This window comes from Thunnus albacares, chromosome 22, assembly GCF_914725855.1.
Source record: "Thunnus albacares chromosome 22, fThuAlb1.1, whole genome shotgun sequence".
In the NCBI taxonomy this organism is placed as follows: domain Eukaryota; kingdom Metazoa; phylum Chordata; class Actinopteri; order Scombriformes; family Scombridae; genus Thunnus; species Thunnus albacares.
In genome coordinates, this window is record NC_058127.1 from 19,777,418 (window position 1) to 19,794,728 (window position 17,311).

A 17,311-nucleotide genomic window follows, 5' to 3' on the forward strand; every position below is an offset into this window, starting at 1 on the left:
TCTCATGCTTTCCTCTCCTCCTCCTTCTACCCCCCTTCACTCGTGCTCCTTGAAGAAGTCACACCTTGAGCGCAGATCTTAGATCTGCCTCACTCCAACAATAGCTATTCTCAGTCATTACAGGCTAAACTACCAAACTGACTTCAGAGCACGGCTTAGATTGTACATCCTGACAGTTAATCTGATTAACACGATTAGCCTGGTGGCAGATGGAGCACTCAGACTGATTTCAGGTTTGGGAGGAGGCTATACACACACACACACACACACACACACACACACACATAGACATATATACAAAGGTATGTCACTGAACTGAATGAATGCATACAAACACATATTTACACAGTTAGTGCAAGTAATCATTTATCATTGTTCCTGAAAGAATCTTAAATAGGAATATTACATGCATGTAAAGAGAGAGCTGAAAGGGGTTTGGAAAGAAGAAAAGCGGAAGGGATGAAGAGGGATTAAAACTGATATTATCCAAGCACAGGGCGGAGACACACACACACATGAAGAGAGCCTACAGGTCACACTAGGCAACAGGATAAAGCAAGAACACTACACATTTCTTTACTGCAGGTAAAACCTCTTTGGATGGCCAGCAGACAAGGGTAAGTCAAATATATACTATATTAACTATATGTTCTTAATATGTGAGAGAGGATATCAAAATGCAAATCGTTGTCTTACCAGTATGATTTCTACTGTTTATCTCTGGCTGCAGAGCAATGTAGTGTATGTAGACCTTGTAACAGCCAAAACCATTTTTGTGACTTTGTCCCTGATTGTTGAAGTTGGCTGATATGTTCATAAAAACTGATAGTAAAGCTGAACCTGTTGGGAGTTGACAGCTTTTCCAGTCTTGAGCAGATTATACACAGTGTGTATGAAGTATTCATGTAGTGTTTTTACCTGTCACTCAGTAAGTAGATTACCTCCTCAACGGAGACCATATAATTACCCCAAATTTCCCACCTTTTACAATTGTGTTTAAGATGTTGTCTTTGTATATGTGCAATAAAACTTTTCATTATTTGTGATTAAGTAATTAAAAGTAGAATACAATCAATTTTTAATTACACAAAACACAATATGTAAATACAAGTCATGTTTAAAGGAATGAATTACCAGTGTACTATTTTGGTTTTTCTATTAAAACCTGTCATATAACATATATGTTTTGTCTTATTTCCAGTTTGTAATTTCACCTGTATGGACCATGGATGAACCAGCACTGGATGTCAATTTCACCAGTTTGCTGTTTTGACAACTCAAAGACTTTCTGATTGGCTGAGTCTGAGTGGAGAGGTGTGATGTCACCAGTTATGGACGAGACAGCGGGGGATCTCCCAGTCCGAGATGTGGGACTGATGAAAGGAGGACTTATGCCAACTGTCCCAGGTTTGTGTGTGTTAGTGTGTTTGTGAATTTTTGTAACAAATAATTGAAGGTAAGGGTTGGGGGTTTAGGAAATTAAGAGATTTATAGGTACTTGTGTATTGTGCAATACAAGTGCCTGTGTGTGTGCGTGCATGTGTGTGCATGTGTGTAAATACATTTGTAAATGTCACCTTCCTGTTGTTTCTTCAGATAGTCTACGTGATATGAAGTCATGGAAGAGGCATCATATCATGAAGATAAAAGGTGAAACCACTTTACAAAACTCATCCTCTCTGATCTCATCTCAAGTTTTCAGGCTTTCAGTAGGAAACATACAAAAGTACCCTACTTTTCCTTTCCTCCTAATATACAGTCAAAAGTTTGGACACACTTTCTCATTCAAGTGAATGGGAAGGTTTGTCCAAACTTTTGACTGGTACTGTTTAAATAATTTTAGTTTTTTGTCTTCAGTTGTCTGCGCATCAACCATGCATAGAAAAAAAGTGCTTTTTTATATTTGTTGCGGCCTCTCTCTCTCCACAGATCCTCAGCGCCTGTTCCGGTTTCCCAGGGAGCACCTGGAGGACCTGTGTCTCCGACTTCAGGAAGAGAACAGTGTGCTGAGACAGCACACACGTACACAGGAGCACAGGCTCCGCAGGTAACATACAAACACAGGAACACATACCTTCTATAACACCAGACATTTGAGAAAACATACAGCACATTCATGTCATTCTGTTACTAATGTCAATGTGACAGCCCCAACATTAAATCTAAACAGAAACATGATGACGACACATCCCCTAATATGACCCCTTTAACCCCTTCTATGTCCCCAGAATGTCCAACAGACTGATGCGTCTTCGACAGACCCGGCCTGGATCTAGCGGTGTTAAGGACAGGGAAATGGAGGACACCTTACAGGAGCTGGAAGCCCGAGTGGCCATGCTGGAAAGCCAGAAAGCAGTGCTACAGAACAAACTCAGCCTGGCCAAGCAGCACATTATGGACCTGGGGGGACGCACACCATACAGGTTCAGCAAAGGTGTGTGGATATGGTGTGTAGAGGAGGATGAATGGATAAATATCACATGAATGGAAGCCAGGAAGACTGCCACTTCCTCTTCCTTCTCTGACCTTCCTCTGTCTCTTCCTCTTCTTGTCGTAAGGTAAAAGTATGGAAGTGGAGGGCGGAGTCAGGAGGGCAGCCCAGACAGCCCCGCCTCGCTATGGCCCCACGCTGGAAGACACCAGAGCAGAGATGGAAAGATTGTAAGTGTCTACTGCATGATGAATTGACTAGCTAGAACACAAACAGAAAAAAATACTTGTTGGAAGGATCCTCCATCATGACCTCCCTCTGTCGCTCCACCTCTCTCCCTCCCAGCAGGTCCAGTGTGACAGAGCAGGTGAGGATGTCAGAGCTGGAGCTGACTACCCAGGCTCTTAGAGACACACTGAGAGAGAAGGAGAAAGAGTTTGATGGAACCATGAGAGAGATGAGGAAGCAGCAGGCCGACAGACACAGGTGGCAACATCAGAAATATTACCAATGCCAATATTAAAGCTAGCACTGCAGTTGGTTGCAAAAATGATAGAAATTCACTGTAAATCCTCAGTCAGCCAAGAGGAAGCCAAATCTGTCTTTACTTTGTTAATGCAGTTTCCAATTCTTACTCCTAAAGCAATCTAGTTTGACAGCTGTCCTACAACATAAATAAATAACAAATCTAACAACACTCTAACATTTAAGTTGCTCTGGGTACATTTTTATTCAGTTGCTCTATTATTTACGTCGATTTTAAACCTGCATTTACACAATAAATAAAATCTCAGTAAATTAGTACCTTTTCTACACACTGTAGCGCTCTTTCACCACTAGCACTTGTACTATTGCTACTGCTACAACTGCTTCTACACTGACAAGGTGAATAAAAGTAATAACTTATGTTGTAACATCATATTTCCTGGTCAGAATAACTATCAGAGAGAACGTGGATCTGATCCGTCTACAAAAGCAGCTTTCAGACAAGAGCACTGCCCTGAGAGTCACCCAGGAGAAGTTCAATGACCTGCAAGAGGTGAGAGGCCGTTTATGAAAATATGTTCTCTTAAGTGATTAATATACTCTTTTTGTTATCTTACAGAACAGATATTATTTCAGTATATAAATCATTTACTGGTCCTTAAATGATTAATCGCTTTCTTTGTTTGCCATTTCCTTCTTTATTTCTTTTTTGCTTTTTTTGTTTCTTCCAGGCATTTGAAAATCAGTTAGAGGAGGTAAAAGCACTGAAACACACACATACACACAAAGCTCAAACAAGTACCCCATCTCTAATTAGAGATTAATTACTGCTCATATTAATTTAGTCATGTTTTCACTCCAGAGTCAGAGGTCGCTGAAGGAAAGCCAGGGAGCTCTGCTGGAGAAAGTGGAGGAGCTGACTGAACAGCTGAAGCAGGAGAGACAGAGAGCACTGGCACTGGAGGGACAACTAAACACTTCCACCCTGTCTCTACAGACTCTGGACAAGGTACTGCATCTCTATACACGTATACACAACCCACTGGGTCAGAAAGAGGTAGACGTTTGTTATTTGCTCTTATGTCAGGAGGTATTTTGATTTGATTCTTTCGCTTCCAGCTACAGGAGAGGATATCAGACCTGGAGGGAGAGAGGGATCTGATAAAAGAAAACTATGATACTCTACTAGAGAGGTGAGAGTTCAAGTCTTCTATGCCCTACAAAACAATCTGTAAAATCTAATGGAGCAAATTAACCTGAACGTTTCATAATTTCACTATGTTTTCTCTTTCCTAGTACTTTATCTACTCACAGCATCCATGATGGCCAAGTGGTCAAACACAAGGAACCAGACCAGAAAAGGGAGGAATCAGGAGAAAACATTTTCAGGAGGGATGTTCACAGACTGGAGGAAATGCTGCAGGCAGAGAGGGAAGAGAGAGGCAGGCTGGAAATGGAGAAGGAGAAACTGAGACAAGAGAAGCAGATATTGGAGGAGCAGAGGGAGCGAGAATCAGGTAGGAGTTGCAACATGTTGACAGTGAGAAAAAAATGGATTTGGGGTTAATTAATGAAGATAAATGTTATTTTTATCATGGTTTTCACTCATTTAGATGTATGATATAAAGCAAAATAGAACAGCAAATTAATTGTATTATATGTTGTTGTCCTGTTTGTCTCATTTAGAGGTTTCTGGGACGATGAGAGACAAACGAGAGAATCTGGAACGTGAGGTTCTCCAGTACAGAGAGCAGGTGTCTGCTCTGCAGGACAGACTGGACTCTGTCACTAAGGTCAGAAATGTAGAGCTGAATATTATATCTCTGTACAGCTATTTCACACATCAATCTCTTACCTGTTTTCTGTATTTAGCACATATCCTGACACAGTTCTCATCCTCTCCTTCTCCTCTCTTTTAGGAGTTTGACATGAGTGTTGAGGAGCTCAGTGAAATTCTTTTGCAGATCAAGGTTTGTACTTTCTTGTTCCTTATAGAGCCTGCTAAACATATTACAATATTTTATATGCAAAAGACATTTCTGTCTGCTATTTCTTTGCTATCAATTAAATGGTTTTAATCCTTGTCTTATGCTCTTTCTACAACTCCAGGCGTTTAGGATGCAGCAGGAGAGCAGGGAGGGTCTGCGCTTTCTTAGGGCTGATGGGAACATGGGGGATTCATCCCATGAGCTGACAAACATCCAGGCATCGCATGCTGAGACTGTGCTGGAATTACAGAAAACCAGAAACCTCCTACTGCTGGAGCACCGTATCACTAAAGACCTGCAGGTACCAGCAGTGAATCATAATCAGTGTTTAAACTCCTGTTATTTCCATTCTCAAATGTCTGTCTCTTTTTTTCAAATTCATATTATAACTGAACTTGTCTTCAATCAAACTTTGTTTCCTCCCCAAGGAAGAGTTGAACACAGTCAACCAAAAGATGGCGAGAGAGAGGGAGGAGATCAGGGTGAGGATGACGGAGAAAGACAAACTTTTATCAAAAAGAGCTCTTCAGATCAACACTTTACAAGGTGAAAACATGCTTCAGAAATATTAATTACTATAGTAACCACATGGCAAGAGCACACAGAATCTTTACAATATAGTTTATAATGACTTACTCTTGATGTCAGAAAGAGAAAATACACAACTAGATTGCACTACATTTTTTTTCTCTTATTTGCACTCTATAGCCCAGTTGAAAGAGTTGGCGTACAGCCCCAGGAACTACAATCGGACTATACCAATACAGTACACCTGGCCAGCTGGAGATCAGGAGGTGGTACAGCCCATTGAAGACGACATGTCTTTTTCTCAGCTGAGGGCCGGGGAGTCGCTGTTGGAAATTCACCTTAAGGTAAAAAAAAAAAACCTCAGATACTGTACCTGAATATTCAGAATAATTTTCCCATGAGGCTTATATCTGCTCTTTTTCCACCTCCAGGCTGCCACCTTCACTCCAGGAGGACTTCGGAATATGGGCAACATTTATCCAGAATTGGACAGAGGTGAGGACATTGTGACCTTCTGCACCTACAGCCTCTTGGACTTTGAGGTGCACTCCACTCCCCTGGTGTCAGGCAGCCAACCCAACTATGGCTTCACCTCCCGCTATGCTCTCACAGCCCGCGACCTGGGCAGGCTGGGAGGTCAGGGGTCAAGGGTCAGAGTGGAGCTCCACCAGGCATTGGGAGGGGTTAAGTTTGTGACACATGGAAGTGGGCAGATGCCCCTCATGGGTGCCATGGAGAAGAGAGGAGAGCGCATCAGTGGACGTGTCACTATCACAGGTGAGTAATGTTTTATACAGAAAAAGTCATGCACTAGATTTGATGCTTCTTTCCCCACAAACACTTGATTTCACTGCAGCATTTTCACCTTAACAGATAAATTAGCTGTAATTGATCTTTTACACATTGTGTTTTTCCTCATCGCCTAGTGCGCAGTGTGTGGTGATCTCCATTGATGTAAAAAAATAAAGGCATCAACTCATGTCTACAAACATTTGTATCTTTTTGTGTCTCTCTCCAAGGCTCTGAGGGTGTTATTGTTGGCGTTGTGGATTTCTGGGTGCGCCTGTTCCCTCCTGCAGAGCCCATGGACACCACGGTGGAGACAGCAGGTGACAGGAGGACAGTGACACAGAGGAGTCCTGTGCAGATCTCTCTTGGCTGGCAAGAAAGCAGTCAGGAGGTAAGAGAGAGAGAAACAAATTCTACTGTTAACATTTAGGCCTGAAGGTTCCTTTTCACCACGTTATCTCATGCCATTGGTTCAAAGCTGATCAAATTACAAAAACTACATGTTTGCATAGTTAGATACTGAATCTGATCTGGGTAAAATTACCCTTTAAGCAAAGATGTTCCGCTTTTCAGCATGTACAGGATCTGTGTTTTTGACATTATTTATTATTTATCACAGGAATTACATGACTACGGTGGAGGGATACCCAATGAGTTGGTGCTAGTGTTGGAACGCTGTGTGGGCCTCAGTCCACGCTGGCCAGGACTACTTCCTGATGCCTACCTCACCTACAGGCTCTATGACCTGCCACCTCACGTCTCTCAAACAGTCCAGTGCTCTGCTGACCCAGTGTTCAATGATACCACCAGTTATCCACTAGCAGTAACAACTGATGTGTTGCACTACCTGAGGTATGCTAGTCTGGAAACAGAAAAAATATTTGTTATAGTAAATATCAGAAAATATCAGAAAATTCTTTTTAAGTTTTTAAGAGGTTACCAGCAATTATTAATACCATAGAATCCTTGTTTTTGAAAAATACCGATAATATTCAACTACGCCTTTGCCCAGGTCTAGCAGTCTGTGGGTGTATGTGTTTGATGACAGCGATGACCAGATACCACCAGCCTATCTGGCCAAGACCCCCATTCCACTGCGAACTCTAGCTACAGGCAGAGAGATCAGAGGTGAGGAGGAGAGAAAATTATAGTAAGACAAACATTTCCAGTGAACATGTTACAATATCCATGTCCATCCCCCACTACAGGGAGCACCAACATACATGAGTGTGAAAACCAGTATGTCATTTTCACATGGTTTTATCACATGACAGTTGTTTCACAAAATCAGCCCCATAATACCAATTTCTGGCATTGCCCCCCCTCAGTGTTGTAACATCAGTATTCAGAAATGTTTCTCCCTGTGTGTCTCTGTCTCGTCAGGTGACTATGTTCTGCGGGATCCAGCCGGTGGACCGCGGGGCATGGTCAGGGTCATGTTAAAATGGAAGTACCCCTTTCAACCCCCCGCAGACACCCTGCTTGGGAGACAGGGAAGGGGAGTGGACAGACAGGACAGAGCAGTGGAAAGCACGGAAAGGGAGGAGAGGAGGAGAGAGGAGGCTGAGGTGCCACAGAGGCCCATAGCCAAGCCCAGAGTGAAGGTGATATTGATTTTTTTTTTTTTTAAAGTTAATTAATGCTATTGAACAATAGGTGTCTTTAGTTTACTTATATCACATCATGGGACTCCTGGGAAATTAAGTCCTAAAAAAAATCAGTGTGTACCTCCTAATTACTGTAAGAGGTTTATTTTACTTACTATAAGAGGTTCACACCTCCCATTCTCTAGCTAAATGCCTGTTTTACTTTGGCTTTCTCACAGACTCAGTTACTTGAACCAGGAGAAACCAAAGCAGTGCAGAAAGAGACAAAAGCCTGGGTAATTCTTTTGCATCTGACATTGCATATTCACAGCTGAACTGTGTGTTTGCATGATAATACAAGTATAGAAGACCATTCTGTGTAATAGTACATTTGTCTGTTTACAGCCTCGGCCTCCACCTGTCAAACAGAAGGACACAAGATCAGAGCCAACCATCTCTGTGAAACCGCTGGCTGTTCGCCAGTCCACAGACAGGAAGAGATCCACCAAGAGGTCACCTGACATTTATCAGGGGAGACCCCATGTGACGCCTGAGCCACGACTGATTACACCCTCTCATTTGCCAACTAGCAAGTAAGTTACTGTGTTTTTTGTCTGTGTTTTATATTAAAGTCTTTTCAGAATGTATTCTCTCAGACAGAAGAGGTAACAGGATCTTCACAGACTCTTTCATTATAAAAATCTTCAAATCAAGTCAAAAATTTAAAATATATAAAATGATGAAATATGTCATACCACCTGTTCTTTCTCTTTGTCATATTTTTCACCTCCTCTTAAAAGTGTTTTCAATAAAATTGCAGACAGCAATTGAGATAAACCTTTTTTTAATCATTATCTTTTATAAATTATTATCTTATTAGGAGATCTTCAGCAAAAACGTCTTCCAGACAATCATCAGCCACACTGTCGAGGGGAAGCTCTGCCAGCGATGCCAGGACTCAGGTAGGGGTTCATTAAAAGGCTTTAAAGTTGTGGAGTCATTTTCACAGGAAACAACTATCTGTCAGCACAATGATGAGAGAAAATGAAACTAATTAGAAAGTAATTGATTTAAATTGAGAACTGGGATCATATACTTCTTCTTTTTCTCAGGACCTTCCCTCTCTGGATCAAGTGTCAATGGATGAAGAGGAGGAGGGAGAGGAGAAGAGTGAGAGTGGTAACTATTTATATGCGTACCTCTCTCATTCTTCATTCATCTGTCTTCTAAATGAACAATTCTCAAAGTGGAAAACTGTGAAGCAGAACTAAACTTAATGATTGATTGATTCATATGGAGACAATAAACAAACAAATATGTGCTGATGTTAGCAAGGCTAACTTGCTAATCTGAGTCTTTTATCAATATCAATAAAATTAAACTTATTTTATCAGTAATTTTCTCTATATTGTCAGTGACTGATATAAATTAAATGTTAGTGTATGTATTTTAATTTAATTTAAAATAAAATATATCCAGTTCTATTAATAAAAATATCTTGTAAGCTTTGTCAGAATATTAGATTTGATGAATGAAAATTTTATGTTAATGTCTTTACTACACAGCTGCTGCAGGTCACAGTGAAACCACAGAATCTTCAGAGACAAGCTCCTCACAAAGCGACATCATCGTCATTCCCCCAAGACGAAAAATAAGAAAGGTACGACTTAACTGAGGGACTGAGACAAACAAAAACTATAACACCTCTGCATCACATAATGTTTTATTGTTATTTATACATGTGTGGATCTTGTATATGTTTTACTCCTACAGGTCATACTTTATTAGATGGTTACTGCTTCAGTAAAAGTTTATGTACTGAACAGATTCTCACTGTGTTTCAGGGAGACAAGCTGAGAGTCGAGATTCTGTCTCTGGTATTTGAACCATCCTCTCACGTGGCAATGGACGAGTCAGTGCAGCGTCTTTATGTGGAATATCGGCTGCTGGGTGTCCCGATGGAGACGACGGAAACACCAATGTCCCTCCGCAAACCCACAGAGGGGGAGGAGATTCACTACAACTTCACACGAGGTGAGAGTGGGTGAGTTTTGTGTGTGAGTTGTGCTATAAAGTTTTCATTTCTAAACCCCAAATCGCTCTCTTCGTCTCTCTCAGTGATCTATGTGGATGGTTCACAGTCAGCTCCTCTCAGACAGTATCTTTACACCATGCTGGAGGGCAGTGACCCCAACCAGGGCAGGTAGTGTAATTTGTTTATTTGAATATATGTTCACACATTTTACACATTTAGTGTATGTAAATAATGTATGTCTCTGCTCTTCATGGATGTCTGTAGACCCAAACCACAAAATTTTATATATGTGTCGTTGCAGGTTAAAGTTCACAGTTGTCAGTGAGCCGATGGATGATGACGAGGAGTGTGTGGACGTTGGACATGCTTTTCTGGACCTACAGGAACTGTTGCTCACAGGAAGGGATGTTATCGAACGACAAATTGACAGTAAGTGTTTGTGCCACACTTTCTGTGTCTGTGTGTGTTCTTTTTTTGTGTGTGTGTAAAGAAAAAAGTGCAAACTGTGTATTTCTTCTATTAATGCCACTGAAATATAATAAAACTTTTGTGATTTGAAGATTGTGTCTGATACACTGCCCTCCTTCAGATTCAGATGGAGGATGCTTTTTATATTCCTGCTTGGATAATGTGTGAAACATGTAGTTTTCTTACTGTCTTTCTCTGTTTCTTTTTCCTCCAGTTGTGAGCGTGGATGAAGAGAAGGAGGTGATAGGAAGTCTCAAAGTGTCTCTGGAAGCAGAGAAAGCCTTCAGTGGTATATACAGGGAGTTTCACCAGAAACATGAGACCAAGAAAGAAGATGAGACAGAAGAAGAAGAAGAAGAGGAGGAGGAGAAGGAGGAGGAGGAGGAGGAGGAGAAAGAGGCACAAGAGGAAGAGAGGGAGAAAAAGCAGATACAAGGGACAGATTATGATGAGGACAGTGACTTCTACTGAAAGCAAAAAGTATGAAATTGGGTTTATTATTCTAAGAAGTAGCCTCTTCTCCAATGTTTCCAAATAAAGAGTCATTGTGTGTAAGGCATTTGAGGCTGATCATCAAAGTCTATTTATGGATTGTATAAATGTAATGTCCAGTTCTGTCCAGCTCCCAGTTCATCCAGTACATCTTTATCATGTATCTGACTGACAATATCTTTCTCAGCACACTTGTGCAACATGTTCCTCCACCAAACTCAGAGCACAGAACTCTTTACACAAGTGTCACATGATTTTATTCTAATATTGAGGGTGACAAAAGTAGCATTTGTTTAAATTATTTTAGAGTTTGGAGATATGAGCTGACTTTTTGTAAAGGCATTGTTCCTCTTTGAAAGGTTTCCCCTGCCGGTGATGTACTGTATGCTTGATTGATTAAACTGATGATCTTTATAGCTGTTAACTGTTAAACAGGAAGAAATTACTTGAATGGTGTGACGACACATGGAATTCTTCAACATATCTAAAATGATTGTTTAGCTCCTTGATTTACATTGCTCATGAAACTTTGGCTGCCCTGACAGCCTCTGGGATTACAGCGCCAACTATGAATCACTACATCTCCTTTGTGGCATGTCATGTATGTCCCATATTTCCCCTGAATTCCTGTCATCCCTCAGCAGCAACTCTATAATAAAGGCATAAAAATAATTTAAGAAAACAAAAGAGTTTTATTGCAAATTCATGGTGAAGTACTACACTGCCTAAAATATTGCATTGATAATTGCAAAAGAAAACTGTTCATGTTGAGAATTGCAGTTACATATTGTGGTTAACAAACCCAACACCAACACACATTTAGGACTACACTGGCCCCATGGTAACCAACTGAAAGCCCTGCAAGAAAATTGAAAAAGTCTGGATAATTACGTTAATTACAAAGATTGAAGAGTGTCGACCATGTTGAGTTACTGGCAAATTTAGCAATACGTTTTTAAAAGCACCAATTTGGCACTGATAGTATTGATATGACCTCTATCACCTCCTATTGGCAAACATTGGGAATTGCATTTATTTATATTAACAATTTATAATTGGTTTTTAAACGTTATACATGTAATATTTGATTATAATTAAACTTAAAAAAAACCCTTTAATTTATCTAATGTAAAAACATGTATGAAATGCAAATCTAAATGTAATTTATTTTTAGGCAGCCTCGCGAGACTGTGGTTCAAAGCGCGCCCGAAAATCCAACAGCCATTAAACACCAAACTAACCTGATGGGACTCACGTGTTGACTGTCGGATTAACGACTGTCAAGTTACAGCTTTTATGTTAAAGCTACAAAATGAAAGCGCTGCCATAACCTCGGGCCTGTTTGAGTTGTCAAACTATTTTAAAAGTGGAGCCAGTGGCCAGCTGGTGAGGCCAAAGCGGGTTTGTGTGACCAAACTGATGACTTCGCTTGCCAGTAAAGTTGGCTAATTTACCGTTAATAAGCTAACGTTAAATTCAAAAACAGCAAGATATATTTAAACGGGCAGCACTGACTTTAGCTCCTGACTCCTGACACTTACAATGGTAAGTATCCATAACGCTAGTGTTAATTCAAGCTAACGCCAGCTAATTTAGCTAAGTGCTAATGCTAATTAATTAACAGAAATGTGAGTTAAGTTACATAGATACCATTACTCGTAACGTTAATGGAGTAAGTTGTTGCCTATTGATTCCCCCTCTTGGAAGCACTTTTAAAGCCCACCTACCCCATACGTGGTGAATTTCAACTCACATAATCTGTTTATAATAACTACTGTGAAAGAAACTGAAGTGTTTGGCTTGTTGGTAACTAGAAGGAGATAATGAAGTGTGTGAGCCACCAGCAGGCCAGCCTGCTGTTCCACAACAAGTTCATTGTGGTGCTGGGAGACTCCAGTGAGTATCAATTTAAATTCATTTTCTTCTTCAAGTACGTGTCTTCTCTAAAGAAAAATACTTTTAAAAAGGACCATGCATGCATCTAAAATTTACAGCAAAACCTCACTGACTTAGTCGTATGTATGAATAAATAGATGTTTTTGTGCCATTTAACAAATAAGTGTTCAGGCCTTGCCAACTTCCAACAGTCATGGATGAATCTCTGTCACCCTCTAATGGATTTGTGGTTTGTGAACATGTATCAGCTCTTTAGCCAGCCTCTTTTAATGCTCTTTCTTAATGCCACTAGTTCAGCGGTCAGTGTACAAAGACCTTGTTCTGCTGTTGCAGAAGGAGAAATATCTCACCTTAAAACAACTGAAGACCAAGGCAAGTGATAATTTATTCAGGTTTACATACTGGTAAAAGAAATGTATTAAAGAAATTCCATATTCATGACATGAGTGTTTTTGTCTGTTTTTAAACTGTAATCTCAAAAGTGAAATATAGCAACATTTTCCACTTTATCATGTCTCCTCCAGGGTGAGATGAGCTTTGAACAGGACTGCCTGGTAGAAGGGGGTCGTCTGAACCAAATGCACAATGGAACGGAGTACCGGGAGGTCCGGCAGTTTCGGTCCGCCCACCACTTGGTCCGTTTCTATTTTGTGACGCGCATCTACTCACGCTATATGCAGAGCATCCTAGATGACTTCCGGCACGGGTTAAAACCAGATGTGGTCATTGCCAACTCCTGTGTTTGGGATATTTCCAGGTGGAGTAACTGTGCATGGTACTAGTAATGGTACATTAGAGCAATTAGATTTGGTTCATAATGGTGTGTGAGATTGAGAGTGTGAGAGAGTGAGAGAGACAGACAGACAGAGGACACGGCACTGTTTAACTAAAATATAACTTGGGTTGGCCTGAAGCTGTTCACTCAGCCTTGTGTGTTGGTGAATCTCTTTATTAATAAGCAATGTGGGTAGTACTTGACTAGGAATTTGGGAATGAAAAATCAAAGTACATTTAATGCCTCCACAGGAGCAGACACTCATTATCATTTCACAGTCTCGTAGCAAGTCCATATCAGGCAGCTAAAGCAATGAAGCATGAATTTAAATGTCCTGTGGTGAATATGAGTCATGTTTTTACTTCCAGAACTAGACATTTTAGGCTTGTAGTTGTTAAATTATTTTTGTCTGTATGTTTATTTTATCAGCCTATGTCTCTGTTGGGTTTTGTAGATACACTTCCTGTTGGATCGATGACTACAAGGAGAACCTTTATAGGTTCTTTGACGAGCTGAGTGGGATTCTGCCGGAGGAATCCCTGTTCATATGGAACCTCACCATGCCCCTGGGAGAGAGGATCAAAGGTGGTTTCCTGGTCCCTGAGGTACGTCATCACCAACCAACTGAATCCTAAGTAAAGGTGGGACTGCTGATTCAGAACTGTTGCACAATCTGTCTCACCTTCTTAGACATTTTACTACAGGTGTGTCCAAACAGTTGAACACTAACAGCCAAATGATAAGCATACCCATTTTAAATGCCACATCATATCACACACAAAAACCTTGGCAGGCACACACGTAACACCATCTGTGTGCAACATACATCGCTAAATACCACGGCAACATAGTTTGTCTACTTACAAAGCACCCATATATCATTAATCTTTAATAGGGGATGCCGTTTTCTCATATCAGGACAATTTTAAATAAAAAAAAAAAAAACTAAAAAAGACAACAAGATATAAATAGGAGCCACATATACATTATGTGTATATATATTTTTTCCACATTATGTGATGGAGGCATTTTTTCCTCCAGAGTACTGCTGCTTTTCCACTCTTAAAGTTGTGTAATCTCTCACTGCTCCCTTTCAGATTCAATACAAGGCTCCTCAGCTGCGTTATGATGTGATTGAAGCCAACTTCTACAGCGGGGCTCTGGCTAATGGTTATGGGATGGACGTGTTGGACCTCCACTTCCAGTTCCGCTTCTCCCTGCAGCACCGCACGCAGGACGGAGTCCACTGGAACGCCCTTGCCCACCGCAGGATAACCTCCCTGCTGTCACAACATGCTGCGCAGGCCTGGGGTGTGTCCTGTCCTCTGGCTACTGTTGGTGAGGAGGAAGACTTCGTATGCACACACACACACACTGTAAGGCAGGACTTGTGGTTTTGGCATACTACTGTAATGGGATGGTGGTGTTTTTCTGTGTTTTTAGAGCATGCTGTTACTGATCAGCAGCCAGCCTGTGGAAATTCTACCAGACACACAGGTAAGACCTTAGATGATGATGACAATGTTTTGATAAGGATTATTTCAATTGATTGATTAATAAAGGGCAAGCAAATGTGGGGAAAATAAATTACAATAATGGACAGTAAATTTTATATATCAATGTAATGTCCATTGTCCAGTGTCGCATTGATATTTGAGATTGAATGTTGGCTTTGTTCTGTTTTTGTTTATTTTGGACTTCATATTAGTTTAGAATTTTAATAGTATGTACTATGAAAAGATAAAATTGTTTAGTTATTGAAAAGATCTGAGGCACTTGGGGGTGATGAATTTAAAAAGCCTTTAATACTTCATGGCTACTTACCTAGTTAAAAACATGCCAACATGTTTCAGCCATTAAGGCCTTCAACAGGGCAAGTACACACTTAAATGTATTATCCTCTAGTGCCTCGCATCTTTTCAGTAACTCTAGAGTAGTAGGATCCCCAAACTGAAGAGCACCAGAAGGATACCTTTCTACACCCAAGCCGCACTCTATGCATCTGTTTAATTTTTTTTTTTTTTTTTTTTTTTTTTGACTAAGGTAAAATTGTTTTTACACATGACAGCAACACTGTTTCCGCAGTTTAGAGATTGCCTAGTCGCTGATGTTTCTCTGCTTTATCAGGACTGTTTCAAGTACAGGCTGCCACCAACTATCACTACCCTCCTCCTAGCAACTATTTTTCCATGACAGGTAATTCTTAAAACCTCTACAGAGTCAGTTGGGTTTTTTAAGGCAGTGTCCTCGATTTTATGTTTAAAAGGGAAAATACAGTTACCAAAAAAATTCAAACTAATGGTGTAAAATTGAAATATTCTGTCTCGTCTTTAGCGAAGTGTGAATACAAAATTTTGAGCACTCTGAAAAATCAACAATAAATGTCAGGTTTCTGTGTACGTCAGAGGTACATTTAAAAGACGGGAACACATCCCTATCTCTGTTATCGTCTTCTTCCCCCCTGTCCTTCACTCTCATCTCTCTTTCACAGAGTGGCACCCAACAAAGGGACATTACAGCGGCTACAGGGAGGAGTTCAGTAGTGATTCCCTCCCCTTTGGCTACTTGGACTTTGAGAACAACCCACAGCCACAGGCACATCGGCATGAAACCGTAAGAGCTTGCAGACCTTCAGTCCAGACACAGCCTCATCTACCAGCCCAGAGACATCAAGATAAACATGGAAATAGAAATAGAAATGGTAAGTGTGCTGACCTAAATGTGGCAGAGTGACCAGACAGGTTGATGATGTGTAGTTATTTCTTTGGGCTTTTTATGTTATAGGCTTTTGCATGGTCACAATATTTGTTTTCTGATCTGCAAATTCAGTTATTTGAGGTCTTTCTCACTATGTGATGTCCTTGTGCTTTTAATGTCCTCTCTGTATCCTATTAACATGTCCTCTTTGTTTCTCAGGTTTCAGCTACAAGCCTTCCCGCCACTTCGAGCCCTACAACGTGCCCCATCAGTACGTGATGAGGAGCCGACACACCAGACACCACTATACTCCGTACACCCATCACAGACCCAGTCAACACGCCCGTCATGGCCACTACTACTAAGGCAGAGGTGTTTGACACGATTCTGACCTGATCAGTGTCCACTTGTGTTATCAGCTCTTATCTTTTGCCTCATCTATGGGTATATTGTTTTATTTTACAACAGTCCTTTGTGTGAGAACTATACAGCTTGTAACCACAAGTCCATCAATCTAGTTAAACTTTTAGATTTTATTTGTCAATGTGTTCAGACATGCTCCACACATAGTGGTTCTTTTCTTATATTGTAAATTAACTCCCTGAACTATAAGTACTCTTAGTACTTATAGTTCTTTAAATTCTCAGTTTGTTCTTTTGTTACCAAAAGTAGATTTTTAATATTTTTTTTCCATTTGAAAGCATTTTTTATTCTGCACTTTAAATGTATCAGGTGCTGCGTTTAAATAAAGTTAATGCTTGGATTTCAAGACAGGACTGTTACTGATTTTGTGAATCAGCTGTTGCAGTTGAAAGTTCATGATCCTTCTGACGTCTCAGGATGAACATCATGTAGAGGTTTTATTTTTGGCGCTTTATTTTGGTATTTCCACACTGACAAAGTGCAGTGAGCCACTATCTCATTTGTGATCAAAGTAGTAGCTTTGGTTCATTTACTCTAACTGATGACAGAAGCTAATATTGGCATCTACATTTCCATAATGTATTCACTTAGCCAGCTGGTATAAAAAAAAAAAAAGTGTTTGCTGTGGAACTTGTGGCCTCATTCCTAATGTTACTATACAAAGCCTGTTTACTGATGAACAAAATTGGACATGGATTTACACATTAACTCAAACTG

General features: G+C 40.5%; 2 protein-coding genes across 2 annotated transcripts; both read left to right on the forward strand.

Moving 5' to 3' along the window:
- The first annotated feature begins 506 nt into the window (after window positions 1–506).
- On the forward strand, window positions 507–11,475 carry rpgrip1 (RPGR interacting protein 1). Its single transcript, XM_044341443.1, has 31 exons — window positions 507–617; window positions 1,202–1,407; window positions 1,597–1,650; window positions 1,930–2,047; window positions 2,229–2,434; window positions 2,559–2,661; window positions 2,777–2,917; window positions 3,365–3,470; window positions 3,649–3,672; window positions 3,780–3,926; window positions 4,037–4,110; window positions 4,214–4,434; window positions 4,604–4,710; window positions 4,837–4,887; window positions 5,027–5,206; window positions 5,334–5,451; window positions 5,614–5,777; window positions 5,865–6,210; window positions 6,453–6,613; window positions 6,842–7,074; window positions 7,235–7,350; window positions 7,606–7,826; window positions 8,048–8,104; window positions 8,214–8,401; window positions 8,689–8,770; window positions 8,921–8,987; window positions 9,374–9,468; window positions 9,653–9,842; window positions 9,927–10,011; window positions 10,145–10,272; window positions 10,526–11,475. The coding sequence occupies exons 2-31, from the start codon at window positions 1,320–1,322 to the stop codon at window positions 10,780–10,782; spliced, it is 4,128 nt and encodes a 1,375-aa protein (XP_044197378.1). The 5' UTR covers window positions 507–617; window positions 1,202–1,319; the 3' UTR covers window positions 10,783–11,475.
- Window positions 11,476–12,001: 526 nt separating this feature from the next.
- LOC122973734 (PC-esterase domain-containing protein 1A-like) lies at window positions 12,002–16,940 on the forward strand. Its single transcript, XM_044341464.1, has 10 exons — window positions 12,002–12,348; window positions 12,618–12,699; window positions 12,992–13,071; window positions 13,224–13,456; window positions 13,929–14,079; window positions 14,572–14,812; window positions 14,918–14,971; window positions 15,602–15,670; window positions 15,966–16,175; window positions 16,391–16,940. Exons 1-10 carry the CDS (start codon window positions 12,346–12,348, stop codon window positions 16,534–16,536), a joined length of 1,269 nt encoding a protein of 422 aa, XP_044197399.1. The 5' UTR covers window positions 12,002–12,345; the 3' UTR covers window positions 16,537–16,940.
- The last annotated feature ends 371 nt before the right edge of the window (window positions 16,941–17,311 follow it).

Bases quoted from the DNA above. Each gene is read 5' to 3' on its own strand.
- rpgrip1 (XM_044341443.1), top strand. From the start codon at position 1,320: ATGTCACCAGTTATGGACGAGACAGCGGGGGATCTCCCAGTCCGAGAT. The intron at 3,927-4,036 runs GTACTGCATCTC...TTTCGCTTCCAG, and splicing joins CTCTACAGACTCTGGACAAG to CTACAGGAGAGGATATCAGA. The intron at 9,843-9,926 runs GTGAGAGTGGGT...CGTCTCTCTCAG, and splicing joins TCACTACAACTTCACACGAG to TGATCTATGTGGATGGTTCA.
- LOC122973734 (XM_044341464.1), top strand. The intron at 14,080-14,571 runs GTACGTCATCAC...GCTCCCTTTCAG, and splicing joins GTGGTTTCCTGGTCCCTGAG to ATTCAATACAAGGCTCCTCA. The intron at 14,813-14,917 runs GTGAGGAGGAAG...CTGTGTTTTTAG, and splicing joins CTGTCCTCTGGCTACTGTTG to AGCATGCTGTTACTGATCAG.